The following is a 21,246-nucleotide window of genomic DNA, read 5'->3' on the forward strand; positions in this document are numbered from 1 at the left end:
TTGGAAGTTGTGGGGGGAGATCTCCTGAGGTGATGAGGTTGTGTATGGTCTGGGAAATGATAGCTTGGTGATGGGTGGTGAGGTCATAGTCAAGGGAGCAATAAGAGCAGGTGTCTTCGAGTTGGCACCTGGCTTCAGTGGTGTAGAGGTCAGTGCGCCAAATTACCACTGCACCGCCTTTGTACACTGGTTTGATGGTGAGGTTGGGGTTGGAATGGAGGGAGTGGAGGGCTGTGCATTGTGAGGGCAAGAGGTTGGAGTGGGTGAGGCAGTTTTACAGTTTGAGGCGGTCGATGTCACAGTGGCAGTTTGACATGAGATCGAGGGTAGATCATGGCGGCAGTTTGACATGAAGAGGTCAAGGGCAGAGTCACCTCCTTTGGGGATATCACTACTGACCCCACAACCACGCCCATTTGAGCCATTGTCCCCGCCCCCACCTTGAACTCCAGCCCAACTCCACATCCTTGCTCCCATCCCTACTGTGTCTTCACCATTCACCCAGACCTTCCCCTCGCTGAGGATGATCTCCACGTAGTTGAAGATGCCCTCCAATGCATCTCATCCATGTCCCGCACCTCCATCCAAGGCCCCAAAGGAGCCTACCACATCATTCAAAGTTTTACCTGCATTTCCACACGTCATTTATTGTATCGGTTGCTCCCGATGCGGTCTCCTCTACATTGGGGAGACCGGATGCCTTCCTGCAGAGTGCTTTAGAGAACATCTCTGGGACACCCGCACCAATCCACCCCACCGCCTCGTGGCCGAACAGTTCAACTCCCTCTCCCAGTCTACCGAGGACATGCAGGTCCTGGGCCTCCTGCATCACCACTCCCTCACCACCAGACGCCTGGAGGAAGAACGCCTCATCTTTCGTCTTGGGATCCTTCAGCCCCAAAGCATCAATGTGGACTTCACCAGTTTCCTCATTTCTCCTCTCCCCATCTAACCCCAGTTCCAACCTTCGAGCTCTGCACTATCCTCATGACCTGTCCCACCTGTCAATCTTCCTTCCCACCTATCCGCTCCACCCTCCTCTCCAACCTATCATCTTTACCTACACCTTCATCCACCTATTGCACTTTTAGCTACCTTCTCCTCAGCTCCACCCCCCTCCCATTTATCTCTCCACTCCAGAGGTTCCCAGACTTTTTCTTGGTGAAGGGCTCAGGCTGATTCTCTTACTCCTTATTACGCCGCCAGATCTGTTGTGCTTTTCGAGCAACGCACTCCCAACTCTGATCTCCAGCATCTGCAGACCTCACTTCGGTCCAACGATAATACTAAACAGTTTCATTTTTTGGATAAAACGATTGGTGCTGATGATTCAGCAGATTTCAATGTTACGCTGATAATAGGTAGAACTTCTGTGTCAATTTACAAATCACCTCCTTGATGATTCTTTTACTTGCAGAGCCACAAATGATTTGATAAAGGCATGCTTTGTGCGATTCAATTTAGTGAGATCTTCAGAACATTAGAAACAAGTTAGGTAAATATGCAGAAATATTCCATATTAGAATTATTAAGGCATCTGAAAATATGCAATAATGAAATGGAAAGCACAAGCTTTCAGAAAATGTGTTCAAGTGATCCTGCGTATGTTCAATGAGGACAGTTGTGGCTCTTTAAGCTTTGTGCCCATTTTTATACATACACTCGCTTCCACTTAACCTAATCAACCACTGTTATTTCCATCATTGGTATTTCACAGTTCCTTCTCCCCACCTCAGTAATCTTTCATTTCATTCTTCAATATACGAGGGGTTCCTCATAGAGATTTTTTAAATCATGAGGGGCATGGATAGGATAAATGGACAAAGTCTTTTCCCTTTTGGGGGAGGGGGGGCGTGGTCCTGAACTAGAGGGCATAGGTTTAGGGTTAGAAGGAAAAGATATAAAAGGGAGCTAAAGGACAATATTTTCATGCAAAGGGTGGTGTGTGTATAGAATCAATTGCCAGAGGAAGTGGTGGAGGATAGTACAATTGCAACATTTAAAAGGCATCTGGATGGGTATTTGAATAGGAAGGGTTGAGAGGGATATGGGCCAAGTATTGACAAACTGGACTAAGTTAGTTTGGGATATCTGGTCAGCCTGGAAGAGTTGGACCAAAGGGTGTGTGTCCATGCTGTACATCTCTGTAACTGTATACAAGTTCTTGATTTCGATGGCAACATAAATTCTCATCCTTCTCTCCTATCAACTCATCATAAACAACCATTTATCCGTGCATCTCTGAGCATTCTCCATGAAGTCCATAGTAGCACCAACTCTCCTATCCCCCAAGGATGGTGAGTGAGATAGTTGGCAGACTAAAATTAACCTCTGTCCTGCTCTATCCATAAGACCATAAGAGACAGGAGTGGAAGTAAGGCCATTCGGCCATCGAGTCCACTCCACCATTCAATCATGGCTGATGAGCATTTCAACTCCACCTACCCGCATTCTCCCCGTAGCCCTTAATTCCTTGTGACATCAAGAATTTATCAATCTCTGCCTTGAAGACATTTAGCGTCCCGGCCTCCACTGCACTCCGCAGCAATGAATTCCATAGGCCCACCACTCTCTGGCTGAAGAAATGTCTCCGCATTTCTGTTCTGAATTGACCCCCCCTCTAATTCTTAGGCTGTGCCCATGGGTCCTAGTCTCCTCGCCCAACGGAAACAATTTCTTAGCGTCCACCCTTTCCAAGCCATGTATTATCTTGCAAGTTTCTATTAGATCTCCCCTTAACCTTCTAAACTCCAATGAGTACAATTCCAGGATCCTCAGCCGTTCCTCGTTTGTTAGACCTACCATTTGAGGGATCATCCGTGTGAATCTCCGCTGGACACGCACCAGTGCCAGTATGCCTCTCTTGAGGTGTGGGGCCCAAAACTTGACACAGTCCTCCAAATGGGGCCGAACCAGAGCTTTATAAAGTCTCAGTAGCACATCGCTGCTTTTATATTCCAACCCTCGAGATAAGTGACAACATTGCGTTCGCTTTCTTAATCACGGATTCAACCTGCATATTTACCTTTAGAGAATCCTCGACTAGTGCTCCCAGATCCCTTTGTAATTTGGCTTTATGAATTTTCTCACCGGTTAGAAAGTAGTCCATACTTGTATTCTTTTTTCCAACGTGCAAGACCTCGCATTTGCTCACATTGAACTTCATCAGCCATTTCCTGGACCAATCTCCCAAACTGTCTAGATCTTTCTGCAGCCTCCCTACTTCCTCAGTACTACCTGTCTGTCCACCTAACTTCGTATCATTGGCAAACTTCGCTCGAATGCCCCCAGTCCCTTCATCCAGATCATTAATAGCTGCGGTCCCAACACTGAACCCTGTGGAACACAGCTTGTCACCGGCTGCCATTCCGAAAAAGAATCTCTTATCCCAACTCTTTGCCTTCTGTCAGGCAGCCAATCCTCAATCCATGCCAGTAGCTCACCTTGAACACCATGGGCCCTCAACTTACTCAGCAGCCTCCTGTGTGGCACCTTATCAAAGGCCTTTTGGAAGTCTAGATAGACCACATCCACTGGGTTTCCCTCATCTTACCTACTTGTCACCTCTTCAGGTTTGTCAGGCACGACCTCCCCTTACTAAATCCATGTTGACTTGTTATAATCCGACTCTGCTCTTCGAAGAATTTAGAAGCCTCATCCTTAACGATGGATTCTAGAATGTTACCAACAACCGAAGTTAGGCTAATTGGCCTATAATTTTCCATCTTTTGTCTTGATCCTTTCTTGAACAACGAAGTTACAACAGTGGTCTTCCAATCATCTGGGATTTTCCCTGACTCCAGTGACTTTTGAAAGATCTCAACCAACGTCTCCGTTATTTCCTCAACCACCTCCCTCAGAACTCTAGGATGTAGCCCATTGGGGCCAGGAGATTTGTCAATTTTAAGGCCTTTTAGCTTTTCTAGCACTATCCCATTTGTAATTGCAACCATACTCAACTCAGCCCCCTGACTCCCTTTAATTATTGGGATATTACTCATGTCTTCCACTGTGAAGACTGACGCAAAGTACTTATTAATTTCTTCAGCTAGTTCCTTATCTCCCATCACTCACCTTCCAGTATCAGTTTGAAGTGGCCCAATGTCTACTTTTGCCTGTTGTTTGTTTCTTATGTATTGAAAGAAACTTTTACTATCATTTCTAACATTACTGGCTAGCCTACCTTCGTATTTGATCCTCTCCTTCCTTATTTCTCTCGTTATCCTCGGTTTGTTTTTGTAGCCTTCCCAATCTTCTGATTTCCCAGTGCTCTTGGCCACTTTATAGGATCTCTCTTTTTCTTTGATACATTTCCTGACTTCCTTTGTCAGCCATGGCTGTTTAATCCCTCCCCAGATAACCTTTCTTTTCTTGGGGATGAACCTCTGTACTATGTCCTCAATTATACCCACAAACTCCTGCCATTTTTGCTCTACTGCCTTCCCTGCTAGGCTCTGTTTCCAGTCGATTTTCGTCAGTTCCTCTCTCATGCCCTCGTAATCACCTTTAACTGTAACACCATTACATCCGATTTTGCCTTCTCTCTTTCAAACTGCAGACTGAACTCTACCATATTATGATTGCTGTCTCCTAAGTGTTCCCTTACTTTAAGATCTTTTATAAAGTCTGGTTCATTACATAGCACTAGGTCCAAAATAGCCTGCTCCCTTGTGGGCTCCATGACAAGCTGTTCCAAAAAGCCATCCTGTAAGCATTCCAAGAATTCCCTTTCTTTGGATCCACCGGCAACATTATTTACCCAGTCCAGCTGCATATTGAAGTCCCCCATGATCACCATGACCTTGCCTTTCTGACATGCCTTTTCTATTTCCCGGTACATGTTGCGCCTCTGGTCCTGACCACTGTTAAGAGGTCTGTACATAACTCCCATTATGTTTTTTTGCCTTTGTGGTTCATCAATTCCACCCACACAGACTCCACATCATTCGACCCTATGTCATTCAGTGCCATAGATATCATTTTGTTCTTCACTAACAAGGCCACCCTGCCCTCTCTGCCCACCTCCCTGTCTTTTCGATAAGTTGTAAATCCTTGCATGTTTAACTGCCAGTCCTGAACCCCCTGCAACCATGTCTCTGTGATGCCTACCACATCATAATCATTCACGATGATCTGTGCCGTTAATTCATCGACTTTGTTACGAATGCTACAAGCATTCAGGTAAAGTGCCTTAATGCTAACATTCTTATCATTAGAGATATTGGAAGTCATAAGATGTCCTAAGTTATCCTTCCTTTTTGTTGCATTCCTAATCTGCCTCAAGGTTAAATCCACCTACATACATGCTATCCTCCTGCTTATCTTTCCATTTAACTCCATACTCCCTGTCGCTTTCACTTTCCCTCTGCTCCCCCCCTCTTCTGCCCCCCCAACTCAGAAGTTTAAAGTCCTACTGACCACCCTATTTATCCTTTTCGCTAGAACATTGGTACCAGATCGGTTCAGGTGGACACCGTCCCAACAGTACAGATCCCCCCCAGTACCATAACTGATGCCAATGCCCCATGAAATGGAATCCCTCTTTCCCACACCAATCCCTTAGCCTTGTGTTTACTTTCCTAATTTTCTTATCCCTATGCAAATGGCACATGACTCGGGCAGTAATCCGGAGATTATGACCCTTGAGGACCTGTACTTCAATTTCCTTCCTATTGCTTGATACTCCGCAAACAGGTCCTCCACCCTAGCTTTGCCTATGTTGTTAGTCCCAACGTGGACCACAACAACTGGATCCTCCCCCTCCCGCTCCAATATCCAACCCATCGTGCTCCCCTTCTAACCTATTATTATACAATCAGATATTTCTCACCAGAATATTTACTTACTCAAATTGGACCTTTGTCGCAATCGCCTCATCATGTGTGACACTATTAGTATCCTGACAGCAACAGTGAACACATCTTACTGGCATTGCACTCCTTCTCCCTTAAACAAGTCTTCCTAGTAGATCAGGGGCTGCTTGATTTAATGTCCAGCAATATTTAAAGTACTAGCTTGATAAATACAAAAATTAACTTAAAATTAAAACGTTTTGTTGACAGACCATGATTTAAACAAAATGTCTTTTTCATCAAACTTAATAATACAAGCAAATTGAGCATGATTAATGCTTACTCATTTGCTTTCACCAGAATGTGTTTTGCGTAGTCAACTAGGAAACACTCTGCAAGGTAACTACTTCCACTTGATACAAGAGATTCAAGTATTGCCCTGCACCAGCAGCGTAGTTCATGGCAGTAAATAGCACAAATCTGCAAAAAAGACAAATTCATTGGACAATCACAAGAGGTACAAGTCCTGTCACTGTGCATGGATTACTCATATAGCTATACATTTGGCTGCAGCTCCAACTATTATTTTGAATTTTTAAACACAGGTGAAAGTTTAGGACACTTTTCAGCATTTGCTCACCAAGAGACAAAATACAGTTAGTACGTTTGGAAGTTCTTTTTACTATGCTCTATTATACAATCAATTAGAATGCATGTAACTATAAAAAGGTACTTCGAAAAGTAAAGAAACAAATAGGATTGATATTGCATTTCATCACATTCTGATTCCAAAGAATTATTTTTTTCGAAGTAAGTCATCATTAAGTGGACAAGCAGCAGTCAGGTTATACTGCTCTACAAACAATAAAGAAGATAAATAACTGGATAAATCAGTTTTAGTAGTAAACAGGCTTTGACTAGGATGCTGTTCTTTAAATAATGCCATGAAATCTATAACAATAAGTTGAGCAGGGAAAGCCTCAACTTCATATCTAGAGATTGTAGCACCCTGTCAGAGTTTCAGTTCAGTAGTTCAGCATGTCAGCACAGATTATCCAGATGAGTTTTACAGGCTTAATCATTGATTTTTACATGCTTAGAAATTTTCTCAGGCAGAATAGAAAATCCAAATCTACCTGCCCCTGTTCTAGAACTGGAAGTTTAATTTCTTCTGAATCTTCATCTCTTCTGTTGTAGACTTGATTCATCTTTTCCTCCAATCTTTGATACTGGTTTGCATTTTCAACCAGTTCACTGAAACCATTTGTTATTCTCCCCCAGAAACAGCTAGGGTCTTCCACCTAAGCACAAACAAGTAATAAACAATATATCATTTGGCTACACAAGTATCAGATGACGACCATTGAAGTTTAACTTGAAGTTTAATTGCAGTATCATCATGAAATCCTTCACCGTTACCACTCTGGAGATTGCCGCTGACAATGAAATAACTGGAACAGCCACATAATCACTGCTTACAAGAGTAGGTCAAGAGAATTGTGCAAAGTAACTCAACTAATTCCCCAAAGTCTGCATACTATTTTTAAAGCACAAGTCAGGAGTGTGATGAAGGACTCTTCATTTGCTGCGTTTGAATGCACTTCCAACACCAGAAAAAGCTCAAAATCAAACCAGCCTACGTGACCAACATCCCATCCACCACCTTAAATGTTTTAGCCCTCAACTGCCACTGCACAGAGACAACATGTACAAAATGTTACTTTTGCCCTCTGATCTTAGAGGCATCTGCTTTTGGGAAGAGATTGTCACAATTTACTCTGTTTATGTCTCTAATAATTTTGTACAACTCAAATTTGATATCTATCTCCTGGGTTGCTGATACCTCCTGGATTCTTTGGATTTGTACAATATGGTCCTTTTGTTCCTCAGTAGTCCTTTGTAAATTATCACTCATTGTGTATATCCTTCCCTTATTGCACTTAACAGGATTAAATTCCACCTGCCATCGCTCTGCCTAATTTACCAGCTGATTGATATCAGACCTGAAACCGTCTGCCTTACTATCAGCAAACGATCTTCATGTCATCAGCAAACTTATTAAGTATACCTTGTACATTCACACTGAAGCTGTTAAGGTGCATAAACAGCAAGAGTCCCATGGCCAAACCATGTGGTACAGCATTGGTCACAGGCTTCCAATCACAAAAACAAAACTCCATCATCAACCTGTGCTACCTATTTCAAAGTCAATTTTGGATTTGTTTGCAAACTTGCCTTGGATCATATAGGTTTTTACACTTTGGACGATCTATGTGGGACATTGTGAAAGGCTGTACTGAAGTCTGTGCAACCTACATAAACTGCACTACCCTCATCAATCCATTTAGTTTAGATTAGATTACTTACAGTGTGGAAACAGGCCCTTCGGCCCAACAAGTCCACACCGACCCGCCGAAGCGCAACCCACCCATACATATACCCCTTACCTAACACTACGGGCAATTTAGCATGGCCAATTCACCTAACCCGCACATCTTTGGACTGTGGGAGGAAACCGGAGCACCCGGAGGAAACCCACGCAGACACGGGGAGAACGTGCAAACTCCACACAGTCAGCCGCCTGAGGCGGGAATTGAACCCAGGTCCCTGGCGCTGTGAGGCAGCAGTGCTAACCACTGTGCCATAGTTGCCTTTTCAAAACTCAATTCAATTAGTCAGACAGGGTCGGTCTTGAACAAATCCATACTGACAACTCCTGCCGTTCTAAGTATTAATTTATCCTGTGCTTGAGAATTGTTTTGAATAATTTCCCTGTGACTAACAGGTCTATAATTACCTACCTATCCTTGCTGCCCTTCTTGAACAAAGTACAATAGCCATTCTCCAGTCAAAAGGCGTTTCGTCTGTGGCCAGTGAAGGATTACATATATCCGCCAGGGCCCCAGTCATCTCCCCCCTTGCCTCTCATAGCACTGCAGCGATATGTGCACCTACATACCTAATATCTCCTTATTAATCTTAACATGTCCCAGAACCAGACCATGCCAATTTAAATCCCAAACTATTATGTCTTTCTCCCTCGTGAAAACAGATAAGAAATATTTATTCAAGACCTCACCCATGAACATGGGCTCCTCACACAAGTTGCCTCTTTGGTTTTCTAGAAGGTCACACTCTTTCCCTGGTAATCATCTTACTCTTAATATACCTATGAAAAGATTTCAAGTTTTCCTTGATCCTGTTTTCCAAAGATATTTCATGGCCCCTTTTTTCTCTCTAAATTTTCTTTTTAAGAAACCTCTTACATCCTCTATACTTTTGAAGGGCCTCTACTTTTCTCAAACAAGTGCTGTTTTGACATACGGTTCCTCTTTTTCCTTTATCAACCTCTCAATATCCTTTGAATACCCCAAAATGTTTACCCACTGAAATCTCAACCACTTGATCGTTCCATTTCCTAGGATTAGATCTAGCACTACTCCATTTATAGTAGGGCTACCAATATAATGGCAGAAAAGAAACTATCTTGGATGCACTTTAAAAATTCCAGCCATTATGTATGGCATGGACTGGTCAGACTGAAGGGTCTGTAAACGTGCAGTCTGACTCTAGAACAAGAAAGGCAGTCCAAAAGCAGCATCCTTTAAAGATACGATCACTTTGAACCAGTGAATGAGAGATTCTATTCATATAACCTGACACCTCACTGCAGAACTGGGTTATAACAGAAGACTCCCAGGAGATAAAGACCACAATGCTGCCCTGATGAGGTCAAACTTCCTTTCAATCTCATGGCAGTCCTTGGCTTGTGATTAACAAAAGTAAACAGTTATCAAGATTGGAGAATATTTGTAGCTCAGATTAAGGTTCTAGATGTAGGTTTGCTCGCTGAGCTGGAAGGTTCATTTTCAGATGTTTCTTCATTATAACTTGGTAACATCTTCAGTGAGCCTCCGGATGAGGCACTGATGGTGTAGTCTGCTTTCTATTGTTGTGTAATTATTTATCTGTAAACAAGCAAACAAAACATGTCCAGAAACCCTAGCTACTCTCCTTTACATCAAAGCCATGTCAGAAATGACTGCCAGACTACTCGGAACCCTTCGCATCATGGTAGCCCACAAACCCACCAACACACTAAAAAAGTAGCTAATGAACTTGGAAGACCTAGACAGACAAGCAAAACTAATGTAATTTACAACATACCTTGCAAGAACTGTAACAAACACTGCATTGGACAATAGGGCAGAAAACTAGCCACCAGGATACATGAACATCAACTAGCCATAAAAAGACATGACCCACTCTCACATATGGATGAGGAAGGACACCACTTCGACTGGGACAATAAATTCCTCTTAGGACAAGCCAAACACAGACATGCATGAGAATTCCTCAAAGCATGGCATTCTAATGAGAACTCGAACAACAAACAGGAGACCCCCGAGAAAATGAACAGGATGGCCTTACTTCCACTCTTATGTCTTATGGTCTTAAATGTCATCACCATGGGAAATGACACCACCAACCCAAGGAAACTCAAATACATAGTTAGAAAGCAGGCTACACTACCAGTGCTTCATCCAGAGGCTCACTGAATACGTTACCTAGTATGGTGACAAAATGCCCGAAAATGAAGCTTCCAGCTCAGTGACCAAACCTCCATCTAAAATGAACAGTTATGTTAAAGCGGTAAAGTTGTCCTTGTCTCAGAAGAGCAAGGGGCTGCTCTCACATTAGGGAGGGAGAAAGATAGAGGGACAGAGGAGAAGACAGACAGAAAAGAGAGAGAGAGAGAGAGAGAGAGAGAGAGAGAGAGACACACACACACACACAGATGGACAGAGAGATGGCTGGTGTTGGTGTATACTGGGAGCCACGCAGCTCAGGCAAGAGCAAGGTCGAGAAGATAGGACCTTGATGTTGACTTCAGGCAGTACGTGAATTGAACCCATACTGTCGGCATCACAAATCAGCCATTGAAACAGCTGAGCTAATAATGCAAAGTTGAGGCAGAGTGTGTGCATCTCCAAACATGTCATGGCTGCTCCAGCATTACCTGCTCTATATATGACAAACTCAGATAGCACGTTGAACTTAACAGACATTTCCGAACCTATAGACCCAAAATGAAAGGAAGGCAATCTCCATCTGACAGATGAAATGAAAAAGCAAACATTGGCCATTCAGCCCATCAACTACATGCCCCCAACTACATCACGGCTAAACTGATCCTCTACTCCACTTTCCTCCTTTTCCTACAAGACTTGATGCCCCTAATACTCTGTCTATCTCAACCGTGAATATACTTAATGACCCAGCTTTGACAGACTGGAGTGTCAAGGAATTGTACAGATTCACTATCCTCAGAGAATGAATTCATTATTCTGAGTCCTAACCAGCCATCCATTCTGTCATGCACCCTCCAGGATTCCGATATTCACACAGAGGGTGATGGGAAGCTTCACAATCAGTCCCTTAATCAACTGTCTTTTGGAAATCCAAACATATTTCATCAACTGGTTCTCCTTTATTTATTTTGTTTACATCCTCAAAAGAATTCTGATAAGTTTGTCAGACAATTTCCAATTCATGAAGCCATGCTGTTTAATTTATTAATGTATTTCCAAAATTGTCCAATCTTTGGACTTCTTGTTGTGCACCAAACCACTAAAAATCACCACTAATTAACACTTTGTTAGTGACTATCCTCTGTGCTTGATCAAACATCCTGAACTGGCTTGCCAATGCTTGAACAGCATATGATCAATCTCAGATTGATTACATAGTGTGTGTCCTGTTCCTTCTTTAAAACTGCATGTCCTGTCACTTTCTTTAAAAGTGAAAGACATCTTACTGATGATATTATTTCCTACTATCTCCTGACTTGTCCCTCAAAATGCCAATCTCCCTATGAGCTTAATAACTTCAAAAATCTCTACCAAGATAATGTGACACCAGCAGAGTAATTTGTCTGATTCAAGTATGAAGTGTGAGCTCCAAATGATTCAATATTATCCCAAACGCCCAAAGAAGTATCTCAAAGAATTCTCAAAAACTCCAAAGCTTTCCAATATCATCTGCTAAAAGAACCACCTGTCCACAGTAACTGGTGATTCCTAAAACAAATTCACTAAAATTACTTTCAAAACAGCACTAATAAGATAAAAGCAAATTACTGCGGATACTGGAATCTCAAACCAAAAGAGAAAATGCAGGAAAATCTCAGCAGGTCTGGCAGCATCTGTAAGGAGAGAAAAGAGCTGACGTTTCGAGTCTAACTGACCCTTTGTCAAGCTACTCAGAGCCTGCCTTAGAAATTAACTGAATGTTAAAATGGAACTTAAAATACATCGCAAGATACACTAAAACACAAAGCTCAAAGTAACCTACAAGAGTAATAGTTACAAACTATCTTTGAGAAAAAGCCTTTTACATCACAGCATTTTTACATTTGAATCCTAAAGTTTACAGTAACTTGAGCCATAAAAACACATAAACCCATTATCTTACTTTGGACCTGGGCCATATAGCTTTACTTCCTTATGAAAAGTAGTTTGTAACTAACTCTAATTACACAAAATTTGATTTAACTTCTTACTTGCTTAATCAAGTCCTATTTATTTTTAAAAATGCAGCCATCTCATTTGGGACAAGAGATCATTCTAGACAGGAGAACAAAGACATTGAAATAACATTGATCATTCAAAAGAGTTGATGAAATCAGCTTCTGTGATCGTACTGCAAAATTTCACAAATGAAGTGGAATTTCATGAAGTGCACAATTTTAAATGAACAAACTTTAAAACAAACTGCAGTCTGATCAAATCAGCTAAAACCAAGTATCAGGTTTTTTTTATACAAGGAGATGAAGGCACAAATGTTAGTTATGGTTACCTTGATGATGAAAATTTCAAACATCTTCTGTGCGATGGTACACAATTTTAAATGTATATAAATTCTCCTGTTTTGAAAGAAAGAAATCTGTCATATTGTTTTTCATATTTGTTTTACCCCTTGAAAAATCAGAAACGTAGTTCAACAATGCAAATAAGAAACCAGATAAAGTTATACCGTCAGAGATATTTTGTTTAGTTTGAGTAAATCATCTTCTTACAGCTTTGGACTTGCCAAACAGAAATTTACAGTTGGTACACATTCAGCTTTCTGGCAATTTCACTGGTGCAGCAGCCATCTGTCTGCAACCTTCTCAACAGTTACTTTATATTACAATTAACTGCATGCTCTGGTGAGATTTCCACGTTGCATATTACTTTACTTTCACACCCTCCCTTCACAAGATTCCAAATGACACAACTGCAGCAAAATCTATTGACCTGTACTTAAATTAGCAGAACAATGGCCAACTAATTGGATACTGTCAAATGGGTAAATTGTTGTACTTAGTGGCAATCCAATACATTTATGCCATGAAAGGATGAAAGTGCATTGCTGCAGGTCACCCAAATGTGAACATAATCGAAACATTAAGCTTCAGAACAGAAGTCATAATTAAACTGCATAAATTTCTGGTTGCATTAAGCTTTGTTTAACAGGATCATACATTCATACATCAGGCTTTTTGACCAACGCGACTTTTATCAGCTCCATCACACAGTTATCCAATTAGTTATATTTCCTTGCTTTCTCCGTAGTCCTGTCCTATATATTTTTTGCTTTTCTAGTATATATACAAAAATGTTACCTCTCAGTCTGCTTCCATCATTCTTTCAGACAGTACATTCCAATATTTTTAAAAATGTAGAAAGCATTTTCATCTCACTTCTAGTTCTTTTGGCAGTTATTTGCACTACCAATCCATCTGCTAGTAAAAATAGTCATGAGTATCACTATCAAATCTCTGTTCTTAACCTCTGTTCCAAGGAAAAAAACTTCTTGAGTGTCTCCACATAATTGCAGCCCATCATCTCTGGTACTAATCTAGTAATTTGCACCATTACACACAAAGGAGGCACACAAGTCTAAAAGTGCAGAGTTACGATGCAAGATTAACAAAAAAATTAGCAGAGGGAAGTCACAGTTAAATTCAGAGGGATATCTCAGATGTCAATGTAGAAATATAAATCCAGAGAATTAATTTAACTTATAAATATAGGAACCTTTTCACAGAAAAAGTGATCAATACCATGGAATGAACTCCCAGATGGAATGGTAGCTCGAAAATCTTGGAATACTTTAAAGAATGAATTAAATGCTAAAATCACAAGACTTCCGAATCATTCTCGATTGATCAAATGCCTTTTATGATATCATTTTCTTATGAAATCAACTTCACAACAGTCATAATGCAATACTGTATTCCTAAAAGTAGTACGTTTTGGTGAAGTATGCAACATTAATGTGAAGGCAAATGAACATTAAACAATTAAAAGCACAAAAAACAAGCTTCCAAAGAATCCATTCATTTAAGCAGTCTCATTTCTAAAAACATTCTAATATTGCCTGTTTGCTTGTGCAATCTCATCCAAAGCTATTCTATCTACAAATATATATTAAAATTGACCCAGATTTCAGTAATAACAAATGAGAAAACCTCTTAGCTTCACCACTTTACTGTGTTATGTAAATACTGGGACAGAATATAGGCCAAAATAAGGGAGACAGTAGCATAATGGTAATGCTATTAAACTTATAATCTAGAGGCCTGACTAATGCTCCAAAGACATGAGTTCAAATGTCACCAGTGAATAAATTCAATTAATTAATAAAATAAATTTGGAATAAAAAGACAGCCTCAGTGATGACAATCATGAAACTATGGGGCGGCACGGTGGCACAGTGGTTAGCACTGCTGACTCACAGCGCCTGAGACCCGGGTTCAATTTCCGACTCAGGCGACTGTGTGGAGTTTGCACGTTCTCCCCGTGTCTGCGTGGGTTTCCTCCGGGTGCTCCGGTTTCCTCCCACAGTCCAAAGATGTGCGGGTCAGGTGAATTGGCCATGCTAAATTGCCCGTAGTGTTAGGTAAGGGGTAAATGTAGGGGTATGGGTGGGTTGCACTTCGACGGGTCGGTGTGGACTTGTTGGGCCCAAGGGCCTGTTTCCACACTAAGTAATCTAATCTAAAGTGATATCTGCTTTACTGATGCTCTTCAGGAAAGAAAATCTGCTGTTCTTAACAAGTAAGGCCTTTGACATGAAATTAACCAGAATGCAATTTGACTCTCAACAGCCCTCTAAAGTGGCATTGTAAGTCACTCAGTTGTATCATTCTGTTTTGGCAAGGTCAAATATAAATAAAACTGAATAGACAACCTAGCCATCCACTAGAAATAAAAGGAGGTGTACTCTCTCTGGTCAACTTCAAAATCCTGTGAATATAAGGGGCTTATGTGAAGATTATGAGAGCCATCCTAAAGCTGAATCAAGCAGTACCCTGACACAATTATGCAAGTATGAGGATACCTTACAACCAATATCTCAGACAAAAAGTGAGGTGCTGGAAAAGCACAGCCAACCAGGGAGCATCCGAAGAGCAGGACAGTCGACATTTTGAGCATAAGCTCTTCATCATAAATATCTCATATACATCCATCACCCTGCCACAGACAAACAGAGTTGCAGCACAGTGGCATATAGTTAGGGAGGAGTAAGACTAAGAATTCTCAACATGAACCCCATAATCAATTAAGTCTCATGGCATCAGACCCAAAATGGACAAGAAACCATTTGATGATTAGCACCAACCAATCTCCCTCAGCTGATGAATCACTACTCTCCCATGTTGAACATCATTTAGAAAAAGAAAATTGAGGATACTAAGGATAAAGAAATATACTCCATGCAGGGTTTAAAGTCATAGAAATGTACAGCACAGAAACAGACCCTTCGGTCCAACTTTCTCTTGCCACCAGATATCACAACCCAATCTAGTCCCACTTGCCATCACCCGGCCCATATCCCTCCAAACCCTTCCTATTCATATATACATCCAGATGCCTTTTAAATGTTGTAATTGTACTAGTCTCCAACACTTCCTCTGGCAGCTCATTCCATACACGTACCACCCTCTGCATGAAAAGATTGCCCCTTAGGTCTCTTTTATATCTTTCCCCTCTCACCCTAAACCTATGCTCTCTAGTTCTGGACTCCTCCACCTTAGGGAAAAGACTTTGTCTATTTATCCTATTTATGCCCCTCATGATTTTATAATCCTCTATAAAGTCACTCGTCAGTCCCTGACACTCCAGGGAAAACAGCTCTTGCCTATTCAACCTCTCCCTATAAATCAAATCCTCCAACTCTGGCGTTTAGATTATAAACAGAGGAAATTTCAGTCAGTACATGCCAGACTCAGGCAATCAGGTACAGTAAATGCTGTAAAGTCTCATTTTTCCAAGGCAAAACTGTGAAGGCAATCCGGCCAAGGTTAGAAGAAAGAAACAGATTGGTAACTAGGAGTTACTCAGTTAAGATCAAGTTAGCCAGACTTTTGAAATAAAACACAACAGAAGAAGTCACCCATCAATTTTAAAATTTTAGAATTCTTGAAATTCTCAGCCAAGTTTGTAGAGGATTTCCTCAAGATAGTTTTAATTATTCAACTGATGAAAATATGTGGTTACACTGAAAATCAAGAAGTATTTCTAGTATTTCTGGAGAATATCTGCATTATTTTTTTCAAATCATATAACTAGTGATCCTTTGCAAATCTTTCAATAAAACATGAAAGGGTTCAGAAGGGTCTTCAATATTAAATCACAAGGAGTGGTTCTGATGAGCCAGACAAATTCTGACAGAAATTTAACTAGTTTGGGCCAGTGATATTGAATCAACAACACGGAAAAACTATTGACCTCAACCTCACTAATCCGCTTATCGAAGCTGCATTTTTCCATTTGAGTAATGATAGCAATAATGACCTATGAGTTCTTGTGGAGAAGTTCCTTCTTCACAGTGGACATCCTCCATTATATTCTGCCGCACTACTAGTGCTTAACAGAACAGATCTAGAAAAAGCAGCTCAAAACTGGACATTCATGATATGCTGTAAGCTATCAGCAACAGAACTGCATTCTCTCACATTTTGTAACTTCATGGAAATGTGTTGGTGATAGCTTCAATTGAGGCATTCTTGAGTGCACTGGGTGTTTCTTTAGACAGCAATAGTATGTGTGGATATAGTGAAAAGGTAGGATATTGACATCAGACAAAGGTGTCAGACAATATAATAGAGCCAGTGGCAAGCATGATGGGCCACATGCACAGCAATATCTCAACATATCCCTCACTCCACTATTACCATTAAACCAAGCGATAATCTTGCTTCACCGTGGGAGCAGATGAGAGGCATACTTAAAATTAGATATATGCACATGAAGTTCCAGCACAGGACTTGCATGCAATGTTAAACAATGGAAGCAGCATGTTAAAGAGTTAAGTGATTTTCCAAACAACAGATCAGATCCGTGGTACTACTTTATCCAGACTTAAATACTGGAGGCCATTAATAATTAATTGAAAAAAATGCCTCCACGAATATCCCCATTCTTAATGCTGGCGAACCTCAACATATCAGTATGGAAGACAAACTGAAGGTGTTGTGTTTCCATCTTTATGTATTAATGGAAGATTTGTTGTGATCTCCTTAGGCTCGCAACATCACTATGCCAGTTTTCAGACAATTTACTTCAGTCCACATCATATCAAGAAACAGATATACACAATGGATGCTGCAATATTTATGGGCTCTGACAACATTCTGTTGCAAAACTGAAAACTTGTGGTCCAGACTTAACCATGCTTCTCGCCAAACTGTTCTAAGTACAACCACATCATGGGAACCTATCCAACAATGTTGCCCAACCCACTAAAAGAACAAGTCAAATACAACTGAGCTGCAATCAATGGCGATGTTAAGGGATACTCCAACAACAATCTGATCACCAATATGCCATTTTGGAATCTGCCAAAGGCACTTGGCTCTAGACCTCAATATAGTCTTGGTCTGAAACAAGATTTTAAAAAAAGCAATTTGTAGATGAGAATGACTGTTTTTGACATTTGATCAAGAATGCCACTGTGATGATGCTGTCACTTTATAAAGATTATTTGTCCTGGGTTTTTTTTTGAAAAGAGGTTGTAAAGGTAGAGGCACTGAAGAGGCTGGGGAGCTGCATTTTTTAAAAACAGTTTAACAATGGAAGGGGAGTGGTTAGTTCTCCAAGTTCAGGCTCCAGTGTTTTTTAAGCTCAACAGTCACAAGGTGATTGAGCACCAGAAGGGTTGCAAGCTTCAGTAAATCGTTCTTGACTGAATTTCTCTGAAATCTCTCTGGATTTTGATCCCACCTGCCAGTAAGAATCTGTGTTTGAATTTACCTTTTTTTTGCCAAGGGGTGTGGTTATGGGATGTTACTATATTGGAGCGGTAAATTAGTTAAGTTGCTGTATCGAGTCGTTTATGTTTTCCAATTATTCAGTTATTCTAAATCCCGCTTTCCTTTGTTCATGGTTCAACTGTAATGCTTAAATAAATTCTATTTTGGTTAAAATAGAGTGATTTGACCAGTTGCATCACAGCTGGAACAACCACTTCACGCCTACCTTTAAACTAAGAAAAAGTTAAGGTCTAGACTACCTTCTTGAAGTGTTTTGAGGGGGTCTGGCCTGGTCCATAACAACATCAAGAAAAAAATGGACATAAAAATGGAAGCTAATTGGAACCACACAGAAAGGTTTTCATTGGCTAGAGTCATAGTCAGCACAAAGGAAATGAGGCAAAAGTGAGGACTGCAGGAGATCAGAGTTGTGAGTGTGCTGCTGGAAAAGCACAGCAAGTCAGGCAGCATCCAAGGAGCAGGAGAATTGAAGTTTCGGGCAAAAACCCTTTCCTGATGAAGGGCTTTCACTCGAAACATTGATTCTCTTGCTCCTCGGATGCTGCCTGACCTGCTGTGCTTTTCCAGAACCACACTCTCAACAAAGGAAAATGGTTGTGTTTGTTGGAACCCAATCACTTCAGCTCAGGACATGATTACAGCAGTTCTGTGGGTTGTCTCTTTGGCCAAACCATTTTCTGTTTCTTAAGTAACGTTACCTCTTTCGTATATTTAGAAATAAGATTTGCATTGATAATTACAAATAATTATTTAATTCTTTCATGGGGATGTGGACTGCACCACCGTTTATGGTCAATCCCTAACTGCCTTCGAGAAATAGTGGTCAACCACTTTCATGAACTGCTACAGTCAATGTGCAATGTCCAGGAAGAAAGTAATAATGAGTGAACAACAATATGATTGCAAAGCAGGATGTGTGACTTAAAGGGGAACTTGTGAATATTAGTACCAACGTAGTTTGTTTACCACTGAGAAGGGCAAGGTTAAGGCTGAGATTTTGGAAAATTTGTTGAAGAAGCTTTGATGACCTGTTGTACTACATCTGATAGATGATAGACAAGGTTGTGACTGCGCAGTAGTGACAGTGGAAGACAATATTTAAGGAGATCTAGGAGGTGCTGATCAAGCAAGCGTCTTTGTCCTAGATTCTGTTCAGTTACTTCAGTGCTGCTGGAGCTGTACTCATCCAAATAATTGGAGAGTATCCCATCAATCTGACTTGTACCTTGCAGATATAGGAAATGTGAGAAACTACTCATCACAGAACCCCCAGGCTCCAACTAACTCTTATTGTCAAAGTACTTATGTAGCCAACTGTGTGGATTTTAGTCACTTCCATCAATCCTCAGACGCTGGGGTAGTCCATGCTTGCACATAGCAAGATCTCTACACTATCTAGGCTTGGTCAATAAGTGGAAAGTAGCATTGACAGCACACAAGTGCCAGGTGAACATCAAAAGAGAGAATTCAATCTTCCCTTGACTTTCAAACATAATACCACAATTGAATACCCCACCATTAACATCAGATATTGAACTGGACCAGCTATACAATTATTTTGGCGAAAGAACAGTGAGTAACTCACATCTTGACTAACCACAGCCTTTCAATCACTTACAATGCAGCAGTCCAAAGTGTTATAATAATCTCCACTTGTCTGCACAAATGCAGTTCTATAATACTAAAGGCGCTCAAAAATAACGTACTATAAAGCAGTCCAATGATCCATATTTTGCTCAACACCGTAAAACATTCACTCCTCCCACCACTAGAGCAGTGGCAGCAGTATGTACCATCTACAGACTGCAGAACATTCATTAATAAAGCCACCTTAAGCAATACCTTCAAAATTGACAAACTTAATCACTGAGAAGAACAAGGGCAACAGATATGGAGGAAAACCACACCTGCATGCTTTTCCCCAAATCAATTCTATCCTTACTTGTACCAATATTACCATTCCTTGCCTATCACTGGACTTAAATTTTCAAACTTCCTCCCTGGCAGTATTTATGGGTACAACTATGCCACATAAACTACAATAGTTCAGGAAAATTCAGTGGTTAGCACTGCTGCCTCACAGTGCCAGAAACCAGGGTTCAATTCCTGCCTCAGGCGACTGACTGTGTGGAGTTTGCACATTGTCCCAGTGTCTGTGTGGGTGTCCTCCCACAGTCCAGAAATGTGCAGGTTAGGTGAATTGACCATGCTAAATTGCCCGTAGTGTTAGATGTAGGGGAATGGGTCTGGGTGGGTGGCGCTTCGGCGAGTTGGTGTGTACTTGTTGGGCCGAAGGGCTTGTTTCCACACAGCAAGTGATCTAATCTAAAATAAATTTCCAACACCTTTCCAGGGAAATTTGCGATCACATTAAACACTGGCACACACACACCATTAATAAAATTTAAACATTATCTAAACGTTAAAATTTGAACTGGGAAGAAGGTAAAGAGATGGCTGGAAAATGTGAAGCCTTCAAAAATAAGATAACTAGAATCCGGGGACAGTATGTTCAGGTGAACGGCAATGCTGGTAATTGTACGGAATGCTGGATGACAAGAGAAATTGAGGTTTTGATTAAGAAAGAGGAGAAGCATGTGTCAGGTATAGATAGCAGAGATCGAGTGAATCCTTAAGAGTATAAAGGCATTTGGGTGAAGTGTTGGCAAGGGTTGTAAAGAAAGGATTTATAATCATCTAGAAAGGAATATGTTGATTAGGGATAGTTAACACGGCTTTGTGAAGGCTAGGTCGTTCCTCATAAGCCTTATTGAATTCTTTGAGAAGGTGACCAAACAGGTGGATGGAGTTGATATGGTGTATATGGATTTCAGTAAGGCATTTGATAAGGTTCCCCATGGCAGGCTATTGCACAAAATATGGGGACATGGCATTGAGGGTGACTTAGCGGTTTGGATCAGAAGTTGGCTACCTGAAAGAAGCCAGAGGGTGGTGGTTGATGGGAAATGTTCATCTTGGAGTTCAGTTGCTAGTGGTGTACCACAAGGATCTGTGTTGGATCCACTGCTGTTTGTCATTTTTATAAATTACCTGGATGAGGGCATAGAAGGATGGTTTAATAAATTTGCAGATTACACTAAAGTCGGTGGGGATGTGGACAGTGATGAAGGA

At 41.0% G+C, this 21,246-nt stretch overlaps 1 protein-coding gene across 1 annotated transcript in view; it reads right to left on the reverse strand.

Moving 5' to 3' along the window:
* The window catches only part of tdrd12 (tudor domain containing 12), a 132,209-nt gene extending 119,497 nt beyond the window's left edge, over positions 1 to 12,712 (reverse strand). The window contains exons 1-3 of the mRNA XM_060838340.1: positions 12,651 to 12,712; positions 6,929 to 7,093; positions 6,136 to 6,272 (exon numbers count right to left, since the gene is read on the reverse strand). Of these exons, the coding sequence (XP_060694323.1) occupies positions 6,136 to 6,272; positions 6,929 to 7,093; positions 12,651 to 12,674 (326 nt within the window). The 5' untranslated portion in view covers positions 12,675 to 12,712. The remainder of the gene's footprint in view (positions 1 to 6,135; positions 6,273 to 6,928; positions 7,094 to 12,650) is intronic.
* Positions 12,713 to 21,246: the final 8,534 nt, after the last annotated feature.

The sequence above is a fragment of the Hemiscyllium ocellatum genome, chromosome 17 (assembly GCF_020745735.1).
Source record: "Hemiscyllium ocellatum isolate sHemOce1 chromosome 17, sHemOce1.pat.X.cur, whole genome shotgun sequence".
In the NCBI taxonomy this organism is placed as follows: domain Eukaryota; kingdom Metazoa; phylum Chordata; class Chondrichthyes; order Orectolobiformes; family Hemiscylliidae; genus Hemiscyllium; species Hemiscyllium ocellatum.